This window comes from Salvelinus namaycush, chromosome 10, assembly GCF_016432855.1.
Source record: "Salvelinus namaycush isolate Seneca chromosome 10, SaNama_1.0, whole genome shotgun sequence".
Taxonomy (NCBI): Eukaryota; Metazoa; Chordata; class Actinopteri; order Salmoniformes; family Salmonidae; genus Salvelinus; species Salvelinus namaycush.
Window position 1 is genome coordinate 47,535,430 of NC_052316.1, and position 19,492 is coordinate 47,554,921.

Consider the following 19,492-nt stretch of genomic DNA (forward strand, 5'->3'; position numbering starts at 1 on the left):
GACCAGGCCCTATAGAGGAGTAGTGCACTACTTTTGACCAGGCCCTATAGGGGAGTAGTCCACTACTTTTGACCAGGCCCTATAGGGTAGTAGTGCACAACTTTTGACCAGGCCCTATAGGGTAGTAGTGCACTACTGTTGACCAGGCCCTATAGGGTAGTAGTGCACTACTTTTGACCAGGCCCTATAGGGGAGTAGTGCACTACTTTTGACCAGGCCCTATAGGGGAGTAGTGCACTACTTTTGACCAGGCCCTATAGGGGAGGAGTGCACTACTTTTGACCAGGCCCTATAGAGGAGTAGTGCACTACTTTTGACCAGGCCCTATAGGGGAGGAGTGCACTACTTTTGACCAGGCCCTATAGAGGAGTAGTGCACTACTTTTGACCAGGCCCTATAGGGGAGGAGTGCACTACTTTTGACCAGGCCCTATAGAGGAGTAGTGCACTACTTTTGACCAGGCCCTATAGGGGAGTAGTCCACTACTTTTGACCAGGCCCTATAGGGTAGTAGTGCACAACTTTTGACCAGGCCCTATAGGGTAGTAGTGCACTACTGTTGACCAGGCCCTATAGGGTAGTAGTGCACTACTTTTGACCAGGCCCTATAGGGTAGTAGTGCACTACTTTTGACCAGGCCCCATAAAAGCCATTTATGATGCATCTAAAGGAGTCTCACCGAAACAAATGTCAGGGCGGTCATTTAATGTGTTTTTTGGTTTGAAGAGATTTTAGCTGTTGTTCCTACAAGCAATCTATCAAAACATATCCTCATTTGACCTTCATGGACCTGGACAAGAAATATTAGATAAAAGCATGACACAAGAAAGCATACAGCTCTATTCATCATCATTTGTTTTGTCTGTCATTTAAAAAGCATAAAAGCAGCTATAAATCCACTTAGTCTGGATGAAGATATTATTTATTTGGCCTCTTGTTTCTTTGGTGGCCATTTTTAAAGCATAAAGCTTCTGAAACTTGATTAAATTCAAGTTATTCTCTAATTCTCGCAAAACATTTTCAGATGGACTACATATTTATTAATTGAATGGTTCTCCCATCGATCGGGTTCCCGCCTATAAATATCTGGGCATTTGGATTGACAAGAATTAAAAAATATACTGATGCTCAGATTTAAAGTGGGTTCCTTTTTTAAAAATAGATCTCGTCTCTCCCTAAAAAGCAGGAAGCAGATTGTACAGTCAACTTTCCTTACAATGGTGACACTATTTCCCAGAATGCAGCAGCAACTACTCTTAAACTTTTCAATGCCGTCTACCATAGGGCCCTTCGCTTTATCACAGGTGACAGTTTTAATACTCATCACTGCTTCTGTAACGGATGTGAAATGGCTAGCTAGTTAGCGGGTACGCGCTAGTAGCATTTCAATCAGTTACGTCACTTGCTCTGAGACTTAAGTAGTGTTGCCCCTTGCTCTGCAAGGGCCGTGGCCTTTGTGGAGCGATGGGTAACGATGCTTCGTGGGCGACCGTTGTTGATGTGTGCAGAGGGTCCCTGGTTCGCGCCCGTGTCGGGGCGAGGGGACGTACTAAAGTTATACTGTTACACTTCCTGTATCAAAAGGTTGTCTGATCCTCATTAAAGTCCTGTAGATCACTTCACTATTCCCTTTTTGTTTACAAAGACCTACTACACAAGCTTCCCGACTTACCTAACTTCAGTGTTAAAGCATAAAAACATGAGTTACCCAAAACCTGTTTACTCCTCGGGTCTCCACCAAATTAGGTTAACCCCCCATTTTTTAAATAACTTGCAGAACTCGCTGGGTCTTGATTCCCTGGTCTAATGTTGAATTTGTATGAGGCGTTATCTGAGGCGTTGTATGAGGCGTTATCTGGGGCGTTGTATGAGGCGTTATCTGAGGCGTTGTATGAGGCGTTGTATGAGGCGTTGTATGAGGCGTTATCTGAGGCGTTATCTGAGGCGTTATCTGAGGCGTTATCTGAGGCGTTATCTGAGGCGTTGTATGAGGCGTTGTATGAGGCGTTATCTGGGGCGTTATATGGGGCGTTATATGGGGCGTTATCTGGGGCGTTATATGGGGCGTTATCTGAGGCGTTATCTGAGGCGTTGTATGAGGCGTTATCTGAGGCGTTATCTAGGGCGTTATCTGGGGCGTTATCTGAGGCGTTATCTGATGCGTTATCTGAGGCGTTATCTGAGGCGTTGTATGAGGCGTTATCTGAGGCGTTGTCCGAGGCGTTGTCCGAGGCGTTGTCCGAGGCGTTATCCGAGGCGTTATCTGGGGCGTTATCTGGGGCGTTATCTGAGGCGTTATCTGAGGCGTTGTCTGAGGCATTATCTGGTGCGTTATCTGAGGCGTTATCTGGGGCGTTATCTGAGGCGTTGTATGAGGCGTTGTATGAGGCGTTATCTGAGGCGTTATCTGAGGCGTTATCTGGGGCGTTATCTGAGGCGTTGTATGAGGCGTTGTATGAGGCGTTATCTGAGCCGTTATCTGCGGCGTTGTCTGAGGCGTTGTATGAGGCGTTATCTGAGCCGTTATCTGCGGCGTTGTCTGAGGCGTTATCTGAGGCGTTATCTGAGGCGTTATCTGAGGCGTTATTGGTCAATTCCTCCTAGAAGCCACCTGAGACTGTGTCTATTTCCTAAATGATACCCTATTCTCTACATAGTGCACCTACGGCTCCTGGTCAAAACTAGTGCACTATAAACGGACTAGGGTGCCAATTGAGACTAGGGGCAGTATAACGTTACCCAGTAACACACTCATCGCTATTCCCTGGGCCCTGTTCCCTGGCTCCTAACGGTGGCAAACAGCACAGACATACCCAAGACCTGGCTGCTTTTATTCTGGATGATTAAACACACAGGGGGCTGGACATGAATGTATGGACCAGGGAGAGGCAGCCATTAGACCAGGGAGAGGCAGCCAGGGGGAGGCAGCCATTAGACTAGGGAGAGGCAGCCAGAGAGAGGCAGCCATTAGACTAGGGAGAGGCAGCCAGGGAGAGACAGCCATTAGACTAGGGAGAGGCAGCCAGGGAGAGACAGCCATTAGACTAGGGAGAGGCAGCCAGGGAGAGACAGCCATTAGACTAGGGAGAGGCAGCCAGGGAGAGGCAGCCATTAGACTAGGGAGAGGCAGCCAGGGAGAGGCAGCCATTAGAATAGGGAGAGGCAGCCAGGGAGAGGCAGCCATTAGACTAGGGAGAGACAGCCAGGGAGAGGCAGCCATTAGACTAGGTAGAGGCAGCCATTAGACTAGGGAGAGGCAGCCAGGGAGAGAGGCAGCCATTAGACTAGGGAGAGGCAGCCAGGGAGAGGCAGCCAGGGAGAGGCAGCCAGGGAGAGGCAGCCATTAGACTAGGGAGAGGCAGCCAGGGAAAGGCAGCCAGGGAGAGGCAGCCATTAGACTAGGCAGAGGCAGCCATTAGACTAGGAGCCCTAAGACAAACAGGTCCATAAACTATCATCTAATGTGGGTAGGAGTACAACATGTAATACCTCTCAACTGATAAATGGTTATTCAATTTTGGTTCTTCTCAAATGTTGAACCTGTCTCTCGATCTTTCTATCTCTCTCTCTTGTTCTCTCTCAATCTTTTTCTCTCTTTGTGTTTCTCTCTCTGTGTCTCTGTCTCTCTCAATGTTTCTCTCTCTCTCAATGTTTCTCGCTCTCTCTCTCGATGTTTTTCTCTCTCTCTTTCTCTGTCTATCTCTCTATGTCTATCTCCCTGTCTCTCTCTCTCAATTCAATTCAATTCAAGGGACTTTATTGGCATGGGAAACATATGTTAACATTGCCAAAGCAAGTGGAGTAGATAATATACAAACGTGAAATAAACAATAAAAATGAACAGTAAACATTACACATTCAGAAGTTCCAAAACAATAAAGACACAACAAATGTCATATGTACATATACAGTGTTGTAACGATCTCTCTCTCTTTCTCTCTCAATGTTTCTCTCTCGCTCTCTCACTCTCTCAATGTTTCTCTCTCTCTCGCCTTCTAAATGTCTCTCTCCCCCCTCTCTCTCTCTCTCTCTCTCGACGTTTTGGCATTCTAGTAAAAACGAAACATTCAACAAAAAAAAACAGGTTAAGTATTTCTGTAATACAGCTATTCACTAAACCTCCTGAATGACAGATATTAGATTTAATCAGAATGGTTATAAACAGTTCAGCAGCTGAAATAAGCCGCTTGCCTGGTATGAATAGTACGCGTTTACAATGGTCTGGGCTGCTATGCCATGGCCGAGCAGGCAGCGTTAACACAACAGTGTTTAGAAACAGGATTATGTGTCTTTTATCAGTGGTGCTCTGGTCATCTGTTCCATTAGTGTACAGTGGTCCTGAAGTAAAGCAGAAGAATGGGCCTGGTGGAATGCATTGAAAGGCCTTTTTGTGGCTTTCTTTTGCAAGTTACTATGAATTAACAGATTTATTTTCCTAAAACGTGTCAATACTAAATGTCATATTAAGGTGTGGGACATTCCTTGTGTGATAAGACATATAGTGTCTTCAGAAAGTATTTATACCCCTTGACTTATTCAACATGTTGTTGTGTTACAGACTGAATTCAAAATGGATACAAAAAAATTATTTTTTTTAGAAATGTTTGCAAATGTTCTGAAAATGAAATACAGAAATATCTAATTTACACAAGTATTCACAACATCCAATACATGTTAGAATCACCTTTGGCAGTGATTACAGCTGTGAGTCTTTCTGGGTAAGTCTCTAAGAGCTGTGAGTCTTTCTGGGTAAGTCTCTAAGAGCTGTGAGTCTTTCTGGGTGAGTCTCTAAGAGCTGTGAGTCTTTCTGGGTGAGTCTCTAAGAGCTGTGAGTCTTTCTGGGTAAGTCTCTAAGAGCTATGAGTCTTTCTGGGTAAGTCTCTAAGAGCTGTGAGTCTTTCTGGGTGAGTCTCTAAGAGCTGTGAGTCTTTCTGGGTAAGTCTCTAAGAGCTATGAGTCTTTCTGGGTAAGTCTCTAAGAGCTGTGAGTCTTTCTGGGTAAGTCTCTAAGAGCTTTACAAATTATTATTTTAAATTCTTCAAGCTCTGTCAAGTTTGTGGTTGATCATTGCTAGACAGCCATGTTCAAGTCTTGCCATAGATTTTCAAGGTCCTTTATACTGAACAAAAAATAAAAACACAACATCCAATATTTTACTGAGTTACATTTCATATAAAGGAAATCAGACAATTTAAATAAATTCATTAGGCCCTAATCTATGGATTTCACATGACTGAGAATAGATATACATCTGTATACTGTACCTTAAACATAAAGTAGTAGTGTGGATCAGAACCAGTCAGTTTCTGGTGGGACCACCAGTTACCTCCATGCAGCGCAACACATCGCCTGTTGTTCCACTCCTCTTCAATGGCTGTGAGAAGTTGCTGGATATTGGCGGGAACTGGAACACGCTGTCGTACACGTTGATCCAGAGCATCCCAAACATGCTCAATGGGTGACATGTCTGGTGAGTATGCAGGCAATGGAAGAACTGGGACATTTTCAGCTTCCAGGAATTGTGTACATGTTCTTGCGACATGGGGCCGTGCATTATCATGCTGAAAGATGAGGTGATGGCGGCGGATGAATGACACGACAACGGACCTCAGGATCTCGTCACGGTATCTCTGTGCATTCAAATTGCCATCAATAAAAGGCAATTGTGTTCGTTGTCCGTAGCTTATGCCTGCCCATACCATAACTCCACCGCCACCACGGGGCACTCTGTTCACAACGCTGACGTTAGCATACCCCTCACCCACACAACGCCATAAACATGGTCTGCGGTTGTGAGACCAGTTGGACGTACTGTCAAATTCTCTAAAATGACACTGTAGGTGGTTTATGGTAGAGAAATTAACATTCAATTATCTGGCAACAGCTCTGGTGAACATTCCTGCTTCTGACATCTGTGGCATTGTATTGTGTGACAAAACTGCACATTTTAGAGTGGCCTTTTATTGTCCCCAGCACAAGGTGCACCTGTGTAATGATCATGATGATTAATCAGCTTCTTGATATGCCACACCTGTCAGGTGGATGGATTATCTTGGCAAAGGAGAAATGCTCACTAACAGGGATGCAAACAAATGTGTGCCCAACATTTGAGAGGAATACGTTTTTTTATGGGAATGGAAAATCTCTGACAGCTTTTATTTCAGCTCATGAAACACGGGACCAACACTTTACATGGCCTTTTATTGTCCCCAGCACAAGGTGCACCTGTGTAATGATCATGATGATTAATCATGTAGCGTTTATATCTTTGTTCTGTGTTAGTCAAAACTGTAACTAGGCCACTCAGGAACATTCAATGTCGTCTTGGTAAGCAACTCCAGTGTAGATTTTCCCTTCTGTTTTAAGTTCTTGTCCTGCTGAAAGGTGAATTTGTCTGTTGAAAAGCAGACTGAACCAGGTTTTCCTCTAGGATTTTATCCCAAAAAACTGCCTAGTCCTTGTCGATGACAAGCATACCCATAACATGATGCAGCCACCACCATGCTTGAACATATGAAGAGTGGTACTCAGTGATGTGTTGTGGTAGATTTGCTCCAAACATAACGTTTTGTATTCAGGACATAAAGTTAATTTTCTTTGTCACATTTTTTGCAGTGTTTCTTTAGTGTCTTGTTGCTGTCACGTCCGTCGTTTAAATGAGTGGACCAAAGCGCAGCGTGAGTAGAGTTCCACATATTTATTGAGGTGAAACTTCAAACAAATAAATAAACAAACGTGCAGCTCGTAGCACACATCCCACTAAACACAAACAATATCCCACAACGCAGGTGGGAAACGGACCACAATAAGTATGATCCCCAATTAGAGGCAACGACCATCAGATGCCTCCAATTGGGAACCATACTCACCATACTCACACTCCAACATAGAAATGAAAGACTAGAAAACCCCATAGTCACCATACTCACACTCCAACATAGAAATTAAAGACTAGAAAACCCCATAGTCACACTCCAACATAGAAATTAAAGACTAGAAAACCCCATAGTCATGCCCTGACCTACAACACCATAGAGAACCCAGAGGGCATGACAGTTGCAAACAGGATGAAATATTTGTAATATTTATATTCTATACAGGCTTCCTTCTTTTCACTCTGTCATTTAGGTTAGTATGGCAGAGTAACTACAATGTTGTTGACACATCCTCAGTTTTCTCCTGTCACAACCATTAAACTCTGTAACTGTTTTAAAGTCACCATTGGCCCTCATGGTGAAATCCCTGAGTGGTTTCCTTCTTCTCCGGCAACTGAGTTAGGAAGGACGCCTGCATCTTTGTAGTGACTGGGTGTATTGATACACCATCCAGAGTGTAATTAATAACTTCACCATGCTCAAAGGGATATTCATTGTCTGCTTTTCTTCTTCATTTTTACCAATCGGTGCCCTTCTTTGCGAGACATTGGAAAATCTCCCTGGTCTTTGTGTTTGAAATTCACTACTTGACTGAGGGACCTTACAGATAATTGTATGTGTGGGGTGCAGAGATCAGGTAGTCATTCAAAAATCATATAAAGCACAATTATTGGACACAGAGTGAGTCCATGCAACTTATTATGTGACTTGTTAAGCACATTTTTACTCCTGAACATATTTAGGCTCCTTAACATAACAAAGAGGTTAAACACTTATTGACTGAAGACATTTCAGCTATCTTTTTACACTATAACAAGGAGAGATGGCCAGTCCTATATGAGATAATACACTATAACAAGGAGAGATGGCCAGTCCTATATGAGATAATACACTATAACAAGGAGAGATGGCCAGTCCTATATGAGATAATACACTATAACAAGGAGAGATGGCCAGTCCTATATGAGATAATACACTATAACAAGGAGAGATGGCCAGTCCTATATGAGATAATACACTATAACAAGGATAGATGGCCAGTCCTATATGAGATAATACACTATAACAAGGAGAGATGGCCAGTCCTATATGAGATAATACACTATAACAAGGAGAGATGGCCAGTCCTATATGAGATAATACACTATAACAAGGAGAGATGGCCAGTCCTATATGAGATAATACACTATAACAAGGAGAGATGGCCAGTCCTATATGAGATAATACTATACTATAACAAGGAGAGATGGCCAGTCCTATATGAGATAATACACTATAACAAGGAGAGATGGCCAGTCCTATATGAGATAATACACTATAACAAGGAGAGATGGCCAGTCCTATATGAGATAATACACTATAACAAGGAGAGATGGCCAGTCCTATATGAGATAATACACTATAACAAGGAGAGATGGTCAGTCCTATATGAGATAATACACTATAACAAGGATAGATGGCCAGTCCTATATGAGATAATACACTATAACAAGGAGAGATGGCCAGTCCTATATGAGATAATACACTATAACAAGGAGAGATGGCCAGTCCTATATGAGATAATACACTATAACAAGGAGAGATGGCCAGTCCTATATGAGATAATACACTATAACAAGGAGAGATGGCCAGTCCTATATGAGATAATACACTATAACAAGGAGAGATGGCCAGTCCTATATGAGATAATACACTATAACAAGGAGAGATGGCCAGTCCTATATGAGATACTACACTATAACAAGGAGAGATGGCCAGTCCTATATGAGATAATACACTATAACAAGGAGAGATGGCCAGTCCTATATGAGATAATACACTATAACAAGGAGAGATGGCCAGTCCTATATGAGATAATACTATACTATAACAAGGAGAGATGGCCAGTCCTATATGAGATAATACTATACTATAACAAGGAGAGATGGCCAGTCCTATATGAGATAATACACTATAACAAGGAGAGATGGCCAGTCCTATATGAGATAATACACTATAACAAGGAGAGATGGCCAGTCCTATATGAGATAATACTATACTATAACACGGAGAGATGGCCAGTCCTATATGAGATAATACTATACTATAACGAGGAGAGATGGCCAGTCCTATATGAGATAATACACTATAACAAGGAGAGATGGCCAGTCCTATATGAGATAATACACTATAACAAGGAGAGATGGCCAGTGCTATATGAGATAATACACTACAACAAGGAGAGATGGCCAGTCCTATATGAGATAATACACTATAACAAGGAGAGATGGCCAGTCCTATATGAGATAATACACTATAACAAGGAGAGATGGCCAGTCCTATATGAGATAATACTATACTATAACGAGGAGAGATGGCCAGTCCTATATGAGATAATACTATACTATAACGAGGAGAGATGGCCAGTCCTATATGAGATAATACACTATAACAAGGAGAGATGGCCAGTCCTATATGAGATAATACACTATAACAAGGAGAGATGGCCAGTCCTATATGAGATACTACACTATAACAAGGAGAGATGGCCAGTCCTATATGAGATAATACACTATAACAAGGAGAGATGGCCAGTCCTATATGAGATAATACACTATAACAAGGAGAGATGGCCAGTCCTATATGAGATAATACACTATAACAAGGAGAGATGGCCAGTCCTATATGAGATACTACACTATAACAAGGAGAGATGGCCAGTCCTATATGAGATAATACACTATAACAAGGAGAGATGGCCAGTCCTATATGAGATAATACACTATAACAAGGAGAGATGGCCAGTCCTATATGAGATAATACTATACTATAACAAGGAGAGATGGCCAGTCCTATATGAGATAATACACTATAACAAGGAGAGATGGCTGTTTGACGTTGTAGCCTGTCTTGGCGCTGGTCTCAATAAACACTAACCTGTTTGACGTTGTAGCTGGTCTCAATAAACACTAACCTGTTTGACGTTGTAGCCTGTCTTGGCGCTGGTCTCAATAAACACTAACCTGTTTGACGTTGTAGCCTGTCTTGGCGCTGGTCTCAATAAACACTAACCTGTTTGACGTTGTAGCCCGTCTTGGCGCTGGTCTCAATAAACACTAACCTGTTTGACGTTGTAGCCGTCTTGGCGCTGGTCTCAATAAACACTAACCTGTTTGACGTTGTAGCCCGTCTTGGCGCTGGTCTCAATAAACACTAACCTGTTTGACGTTGTAGCTGGTCTCAATAAACACTAACCTGTTTGACGTTGTAGCTGGTCTCAATAAACACTAACCTGTTTGACGTTGTAGCTGGTCTCAATAAACACTAACCTGTTTGACGTTGTAGCCCGTCTTGGCGCTGGTCTCAATAAACATGACGCTGAGCTCCTTGGCCCGCTGTTCTCCTTCCTCTATGGTGATCTGCCTGAGAGGGAGAAATATTAGGTTCAGTTATCAAACATCCTTATGACATTAAATGACATAAAGGTGATCGATTGATACCCACTGGGAACGGAGGTTTTCTACAGTAGATACCCACTGGGTAAGGAGGTTTTCTACAGTAGATACCCACTGGGAACGGAGGTTTTCTACAGTAGAGACTCACTGGGTAAGGAGGTTTTCTACAGTAGATACCCACTGGGAACGGAGGTTTTCTACAGTAGAGACTCACTGGGTAAGGAGGTTTTCTACAGTAGGTACCCACTGGGTAAGGAGGTTTTCTACAGTAGAGACCCACTGGGAACGGAGGTTTTCTACAGTAGAGACTCACTGGGTAAGGAGGTTTTCTACAGTAGATACCCACTGGGTAAGGAGGTTTTCTACAGTAGATACCCACTGGGAACGGAGGTTTTCTACAGTAGAGACTCACTGGGTAAGGAGGTTTTCTACAGTAGATACCCACTGGGTAAGGAGGTTTTCTACAGTAGAGACCCACTGGGAACGGAGGTTTTCTACAGTAGAGACTCACTGGGTAAGGAGGTTTTCTACAGTAGATACCCACTGGGAACGGACGCCAGTATAATGTCTAGTTTTGCTTTACATTTGATTTAAGTTGTCAAATAACGTGAATTGAATTTGAAATCCCCCCCCAAAAAAATATTTACCATCTCACTGGATTTGGGTTCAAAGTTGCGTGAAAAAAAAAAGTATGACTTTTTTATAAATCAAATCCGTTTTCCACATTGATTCAATGACATCACATTGCAGTCGTTTTGTTGAAATTATGTGGAAGTAATATTGATTCCACCAGTTTGTGCCCAATGGGGAAGTAGTGTCGTCTACAGAATACAGAAACCAACAATCTGCCACATGGTTCATCCACTCACTGAGCAGTACCGGTGATGAAGCTGATTCATTGTTTTGTGGCCTGAGAAAATGAATGAATTGCTGCCTATTACTACGACTCTGATGAATTATTCCTGAGGGATGGGGAGAAACGGAAAACGCCAGGTGACAGAATGTAGGGATGTAAATCTGTTTTTCAAATGTTGATTCATGTGCAACGGCCCCGTCAAAAGATAACCTAATACGTCAAGTAGAATAGCAGAAATCCATGGTTTGAGGTTGTTCTCTTCTTCGTGGGCTTTAGTTTTTTGGTGGGTTGAAAGCATTAACATTAGCAATCCCTCAAGGGTTCATAGTATACGGTCAAGTGTATCTAGACAGAGACTATAACATCCTGCTGACTGCACAGACCAGCCTGGTAGTTAAACCAACTGTGTTACAATCACAGACCAGCCTGGTAGTTAAACCAACTGTGTTACAATCACAGACCAGCCTGGTAGTTAAACCAACTGTGTTACAATCACAGACCAGCCTGGTAGTTAAACCAACTGTGTTACAATCACAGACCAGCCTGGTAGTTAAACCAACTGTGTTACAATCACAGACCAGCCTGGTAGTTAAACCAACTGTGTTACAATCACAGACCAGCCTGGTAGTTAAACCAACTGTGTTACAATCACAGACCAGCCTGGTAGTTAAACCAACTGTGTTACAATCACAGACCAGCCAGCCCAGACCAGCCTGGTAGTGAAACCAACTGTGTTACAATCACAGACCAGCCTGGTAGTTAAACCAACTGTGTTACAATCACAGACCAGCCTGGTAGTTAAACCAACTGTGTTACAATCACAGACCAGCCTGGTAGTTAAACCAACTGTGTTACAATCACAGACCAGCCTGGTAGTTAAACCAACTGTGTTACAATCACAGACCAGCCAGCCCAGACCAGCCTGGTAGTGAAACCAACTGTGTTACAATCACAGACCAGCCAGCCCAGACCAGCCTGGTAGTTAAACCAACTGTGTTACAATCACAGACCAGCCTGGTAGTTAAACCAACTGTGTTACAATCACAGACCAGCCTGGTAGTGAAACCAACTGTGTTACAATCACAGACCAGCCAGCCCAGACCAGCCTGGTAGTGAAACCAACTGTGTTACAAACACAGACCAGCCTGGTAGTTAAACCAACTGTGTTACAATCACAGACCAGCCTGGTAGTTAAACCAACTGTGTTACAATCACAGACCAGCCAGCCCAGACCAGCCTGGTAGTGAAACCAACTGTGTTACAATCACAGACCAGCCTGGTAGTTAAACCAACTGTGTTACAATCACAGACCAGCCAGCCCAGACCAGCCTGGTAGTGAAACCAACTGTGTTACAATCACAGACCAGCCTGGTAGTTAAACCAACTGTGTTACAATCACAGACCAGCCTGGTAGTTAAACCAACTGTGTTACAATCACAGAGCAGCCTGGTAGTTAAACCAACTGTGTTACAATCACAGACCAGCCAGCCCAGACCATCCTGGTAGTTAAACCAACTGTGTTACAATCACAGACCAGCCTGGTAGTGAAACCAACTGTGTTACAATCACAGACCAGCCTGGTAGTTAAACCAACTGTGTTACAATCACAGACCAGCCTGGTAGTTAAACCAACTGTGTTACAATCACAGACCAGCCTGGTAGTTAAACCAACTGTGTTACAATCACAGACCAGCCTGGTAGTTAAACCAACTGTGTTACAATCACAGACCAGCCTGGTAGTTAAACCAACTGTGTTACAATCACAGACCAGCCTGGTAGTGAAACCAACTGTGTTACAATCACAGAGCAGCCTGGTAGTTAAACCAACTGTGTTACAATCACAGACCAGCCAGCCCAGACCAGCCTGGTAGTGAAACCAACTGTGTTACAATCACAGACCAGCCTGGTAGTTAAACCAACTGTGTTACAAACACAGACCAGCCTGGTAGTTAAACCAACTGTGTTACAATCACAGACCAGCCTGGTAGTGAAACCAACTGTGTTACAATCACAGACCAGCCTGGTAGTTAAACCAACTGTGTTACAATCACAGACCAGCCTGGTAGTGAAACCAACTGTGTTACAATCACAGACCAGCCTGGTAGTTAAACCAACTGTGTTACAATCACAGACCAGCCTGGTAGTTAAACCAACTGTGTTACAATCACAGACCAGCCTGGTAGTGAAACCAACTGTGTTACAATCACAGAGCAGCCTGGTAGTTAAACCAACTGTGTTACAATCACAGACCAGCCTGGTAGTTAAACCAACTGTGTTACAATCACAGAGCAGCCTGGTAGTTAAACCAACTGTGTTACAATCACAGAGCAGCCTGGTAGTTAAACCAACTGTGTTACAATCACAGAGCAGCCTGGTAGTTAAACCAACTGTGTTACAATCACAGACCAGCCTGGTAGTTAAACCAACTGTGTTACAATCACAGACCAGCCTGGTAGTTAAACCAACTGTGTTACAATCACAGACCAGCCTGGTAGTTAAACCAACTGTGTTACAATCACAGACCAGCCAGCCCCCCCCCAAAAAATAGATGCTTCTACCCAGTAAAATATAACTTCAATCAAACAGTACTATTAAAGATGAGAAGAAATAACGTGTCAGCTTTAAGAAACGCACGGGGGGATATTCTGTCCTAGATATTTATCTGACGAATAGACTCAAAGGAAATGAGAAAAACATCTTCAGTAAGAAGTGAACGCCAGAACCACCACAACTCTGGAGCTGTATACTACCACCTGGCAGTATTTACAGTATACTACCACCTGGCAGTATTTAGAGTATACTACCACCTGGCAGTATTTACAGTATACTACCACCTGGCAGTATTTACAGTATACTACCGCCTGGCAGTATTTACAGTATACTACCACCTGGCAGTATTTAGAGTATACTACCACCTGGCAGTATTTACAGTATACTACCACCTGGCAGTATTTACAGTATACTACCACCTGGCAGTATTTACAGTATACTACCGCCTGGCAGTATTTACAGTATACTACCACCTGGCAGTATTTACAGTATACTAACGCCTGGCAGTATTTACAGTATACTACCACCTGGCAGTATTTACAGAATACTACCACCTGGCAGTATTTACAGTATACTACCACCTGGCAGTATTTACAGTATACTACCACCTGGCAGTATTTACAGAATACTACCACCTGGCAGTATTTACAGAATACTACCACCTGGCAGTATTTACAGAATACTACCACCTGGCAGTATTTACAGAATACTACCACCTGGCAGCATTGCTCATCACTGGCATTGCTCATCACCTGGCAGCATCGTCACATCTGGAGGAAACCTGGCACCATCCCTACGGTGAAGCATGGTGGTGGCAGCATCATGCTGTGGGGATGTTTTTCAGTGGCAGAGACTGGGAGACTAGTCAGGATCGAGGCAAAGATGAACGGAGCAAAGTACAGAGAGATCTTTGATGAAAACTTGCTCCAGAGAGCTCAGGACCTCAGACTGGGGCGATTGTTCCAACAGGACAATGACCCTAAGCACACAGCCAAGACAACGAAGGAATCGCTTTCGGCACAAGTCTCTGAATGTCTTTGAGTGTCCCAGCCAGAGCCCAGACTTGAACCCGATCAAACATCTCTGGAGAGACATGAAAATAGCTGTGCAGCGACGCTCCCCATCCAACCTGACAGAGCTTGAGAGGCTCTGCAGAGAAGAATGGGAGAAACTCCCCAAATACAGGTGTGCCAAGCTTGTAGCGTCATACTCAAGAAGACTCGTGGCTGTAATCACTGTCAAAGGTGCTTCAACAAAGTACTGAGTCTACACACCAGCCTTGACACACTACACCATGTCTACAAGACAGTCCTGTCTTAACACACTGCACCATGTCTACAAGACAGCCCTGTCTTAACACACTGCACCATGTCTACAAGACAGTCCTGTCTTAACACACTGCACCATGTCTACAAGACAGCCCTGTCTTAACACACTGCACCATGTCTACAAGACAGCCCTGTCTTAACACACTGCACCATGTCTACAAGACAGCCCTGTCTTAACACACTGCACCATGTCTACAAGACAGCCCTGTCTTAACACACTGCACCATGTCTACAAGACAGCCCTGTCTTAACACACTGCACCATGTCTACAAGACACACCAGCCTTAACACACTGCACCATGACTACAAGACAGCCCTGTCTTAACACACTGCACCATGTCTACAAGACAGTCCTGTCTTAACACACTGCACCATGACTACACACCAGCCTTAACACACTGCACAATGTCTACAAGACAGCCCTGTCTTAACACACTGCACAATGTCTACAAGACAGTCCTGTCTTAACACACTGCACCATGTCTACACACCAGCCTTGACACACTGCATCATGTCTACAAGACAGCCCTGTCTTAACACACTGCACCATGTCTACAAGACAGGCCTGTCTTAACACACTGCATCATGTCTACAAGACAGCCTGTCTTAACACACTGCACAATGTCTACAAGACAGCCCTGTCTTAACACACTGCACCATGTCTACAAGACAGCCCTGTCTTAACACACTGCACCATGTCTACAAGACAGCCCTGTCTTAACACACTGCACCATGTCTACAAGACAGCACTGTCTTAACACACTGCACCATGACTACAAGACAGCCCTGTCTTAACACACTGCACCATGTCTACAAGACAGGCCTGTCTTAACACACTGCACCATGTCTACAAGACAGCCCTGTCTTAACACACTGCACCATGTCTACAAGACAGCCCTGTCTTAACACACTGCACCATGTCTACAAGACAGCCCTGTCTTAACACACTGCACCATGTCTACACACCAGCCTTGACACACTGCACCATGTCTACAAGACAGCCCTGTCTTAACACACTGCACAATGTCTACAAGACAGCACTGTCTTAACACACTGCACCATGTCTACAAGACAGCCCTGTCTTAAAACACTGCACCATGTCTACACACCAGCCTTGACACACTGCATCATGTCTACAAGACAGCCCTGTCTTAACACACTGCACCATGTCTACAAGACAGCCCTGTCTTAACACACTGCACCATGTCTACAAGACAGCCCTGTCTTAACACACTGCACCATGTCTACACACCAGCCTTGACACACTGCATCATGTCTACAAGACAGCCCTGTCTTAACACACTGCACCATGTCTACAAGACAGGCCTGTCTTAACACACTGCATCATGTCTACAAGACAGCCCTGTCTTAACACACTGCACAATGTCTACAAGACAGCCCTGTCTTAACACACTGCACAATGTCTACAAGACAGCACTGTCTTAACACACTGCACCATGTCTACACACCAGCCTTAACACACTGCACCATGTGTACAAGACAGCCCTGTCTTAACACACTGCACCATGTCTACAAGACAGCACTGTCTTAACACACTGCACAATGTCTACAAGACAGCACTGTCTTAACACACTGCACCATGTCTACAAGACAGCCCTGTCTTAACACACTGCACCATGTCTACAAGACAGCCCTGTCTTAACACACTGCACCATGTCTACAAGACAGCCCTGTCTTAACACACTGCACCATGTCTACAAGACAGCCCTGTCTTAACACACTGCACCATGTCTACAAGACAGCCCTGTCTTAACACACTGCACCATGTCTACAAGACAGCCCTGTCTTAACACACTGCACCATGTCTACAAGACAGCACTGTCTTAACACACTGCACCATGTGTACAAGACAGCCTGTTGCTTTTATCAAAATCTCACATATGGTAGCTGGCTAGCTGCTCTAATCCCTGTCCTACAGCCTTCTCTAATCCCTGTCCTACAGCCTTCTCTAATCCCAGTCCTACAGCCTTCTCTAATCCCTGTCCTACAGCCTTCTCTAATCACCGTCCTACAGCCTTCTCTAATCCCTGTCCTACGGCCTTCTCTAATCCCTGTCCTACAGCCTTCTCTAATCACCGTCCTACAGCCTTCTCTAATCACCGTCCTACAGCCTTCTCTAATCACCGTCCTACAGCCTTCTCTAATCCCTGTCCTACAGCCTTCTCTAATCCCTGTCCTACAGCCTTCTCTAATCCCTGTCCTACAGCCTTCTCTAATCCCTGTCCTACAGCCTTCTCTAATCACCGTCCTACAGCCTTCTCTAATCCCTGTCCTACAGCCTTCTCTAATCACAGTCCTACAGCCTTCTTTAATCCCTGTCCTACAGCCTTCTCTAATCCCTGTCCTACAGCCTTCTCTAATCACCGTCCTACAGCCTTCTCTAATCCCTGTCATTCAGCCTTCTCTAATCACCGTCCTACAGCCTTCTCTAATCCCTGTCATTCAGCCTTCTCTAATCACCGTCCTACAGCCTTCTCTAATCACCGTCCTACAGCCTTCTCTAATCACCGTCCTACAGCCTTCTCTAATCACCGTCCTACAGCCTTCTCTAATCCCTGTCATTCAGCCTTCTCTAATCACCGTCCTACAGCCTTCTCTAATCCCTGTCATTCAGCCTTCTCTAATCCCTGTCATTCAGCCTTCTCTAATCACAGTCCTACAGCCTACTCTAATCGCTGTCCTACAGCCTTCTCTAATCCCTGTCCTACAGCCTCCTTTAATCCCTGTCCTACAGCCTTCTCTAATCACCGTCCTACAGCCTTCTCTAATCCCTGTCCTACAGCCTTCTCTAATCCCTGTCCTACAGCCTTCTCTAATCACCGTCCTACAGCCTACTCTAATCGCTGTCCTACAGCCTTCTCTAATCCCTGTCCTACAGCCTTCTTTAATCCCTGTCCTACAGCCTTCTCTAATCACCGTCCTACATCCTTCTCTAATCCCTGTCCTACAGCCTTCTCTAATCCCTGTCCTACAGCCTTCTCTAATCCCTGTCCTACAGCCTTCTCTAATCCCTGTCCTACAGCCTTCTCTAATCCCTGTCCTACAGCCTTCTCTAATCCCTGCAATACAGCCTGATCTAAACCGGGTCCCATAGCTTTTATCTGCCGTTATGGCTTCCTTGAATGTTAATAGACTGATCCAGTCAGTCTGACTCAGGAAACGGCCTTGCACAGCACTTTATCTGCCTTCCCTAGATCAATTAGACACTGGTGAGCTTTCCAAATGGCACCCTATTCCCTATATAGTGCACTACTTTTGACCAGGGTTTTGGTCAAAAGTAGTGCACCGTGTAAGTAATAGGGTTCTATTTGGGATTTAGCCTCTGGCTCTGAGATGTGAGCATGCCGGTGGGAATATCGGCTGCAGCAGAAGCAGAGGTGTATCCTAACCTTTCCTCCGCCAGCTCTGCCTGCCACGTTAACGACCCTGTAAACGCAGAGGTGTATCCTAACCTTTCCTCCGCCAGCTCTGCCTGCCACGTTAACGACCCTGTAAAAGCAGAGGTGTATCCTAACCTTTCCTCCGCCAGCTCTGCCTGCCACGTTAACGACCCTGTAAAAGCAGAGGTGTATCCTAACCTATCCTCCGCCAGCTCTGCCTGCCACGTTAACGACCCTGTAAACGCAGAGGTGTATCCTAACCTATCCTCCGCCAGCTCTGCCTGCCACGTTAACGACCCTGTAAAAGCAGAGGTGTATCCTAACCTTTCCTCCGCCAGCTCTGCCTGCCACGTTAACGACCCTGTAAAAGCAGAGGTGTATCCTAACCTATCCTCCGCCAGCTCTGCCTGCCACGTTAACGACCCTGTAAAAGCAGAGGTGTATCCTAACCTTTCCTCCGCCAGCTCTGCCTGCCACGTTAACGACCCTGTAAAAGCAGAGGTGTATCCTAACCTTTCCTCCGCCTGCCACGTTAACGACCCTGTAAAAGCAGAGGTGTATCCTAACCTTTCCTCCGCCTGCCACGTTAACGACCCTGTAAAAGCAGAGGTGTATCCTAACCTTTCCTCCGCCTGCCACGTTAATGACCCTGTAAAAGCAGAGGTGTATCCTAACCTATCCTCCGCCAGCTCTGCCTGCCACGTTAACGACCCTGTAAAAGCAGAGGTGTATCCTAACCTATCCTCCGCCAGCTCTGCCTGCCACGTTAACGACCCTGTAAAAGCAGAGGTGTATCCTAACCTATCCTCCGCCAGCTCTGCCTGCCACGTTAACGACCCTGTAAAAGCAGAGGTGTATCCTAACCTATCCTCCGCCAGCTCTGCCTGCCACGTTAACGACCCTGTAAAAGCAGAGGTGTATCCTAACCTTTCCTCCGCCAGCTCTGCCTGCCACGTTAACGACCCTGTAAAAGCAGAGGTGTATCCTAACCTTTCCTCCGCCTGCCACGTTAACGACCCTGTAAAAGCAGAGGTGTATCCTAACCTTTC

The 19,492-nt window shown here is 44.8% G+C and overlaps 1 protein-coding gene across 2 annotated transcripts in view; it reads right to left on the reverse strand.

Moving 5' to 3' along the window:
* The window catches only part of LOC120054575 (ras-related protein Rab-6B), a 129,847-nt gene that overhangs the window by 26,326 nt on the left and 84,029 nt on the right, over nucleotides 1–19,492 (reverse strand). The window contains exon 6 of one of the 2 annotated variants that reach the window (XM_039002027.1): nucleotides 10,183–10,276. The exons of the other annotated variant lie outside the window; for it this stretch is intronic. Coding sequence (XP_038857955.1) covers nucleotides 10,183–10,276 — 94 coding nt within the window. The remainder of the gene's footprint in view (nucleotides 1–10,182; nucleotides 10,277–19,492) is intronic. 2 annotated transcript variants of the gene reach the window in all.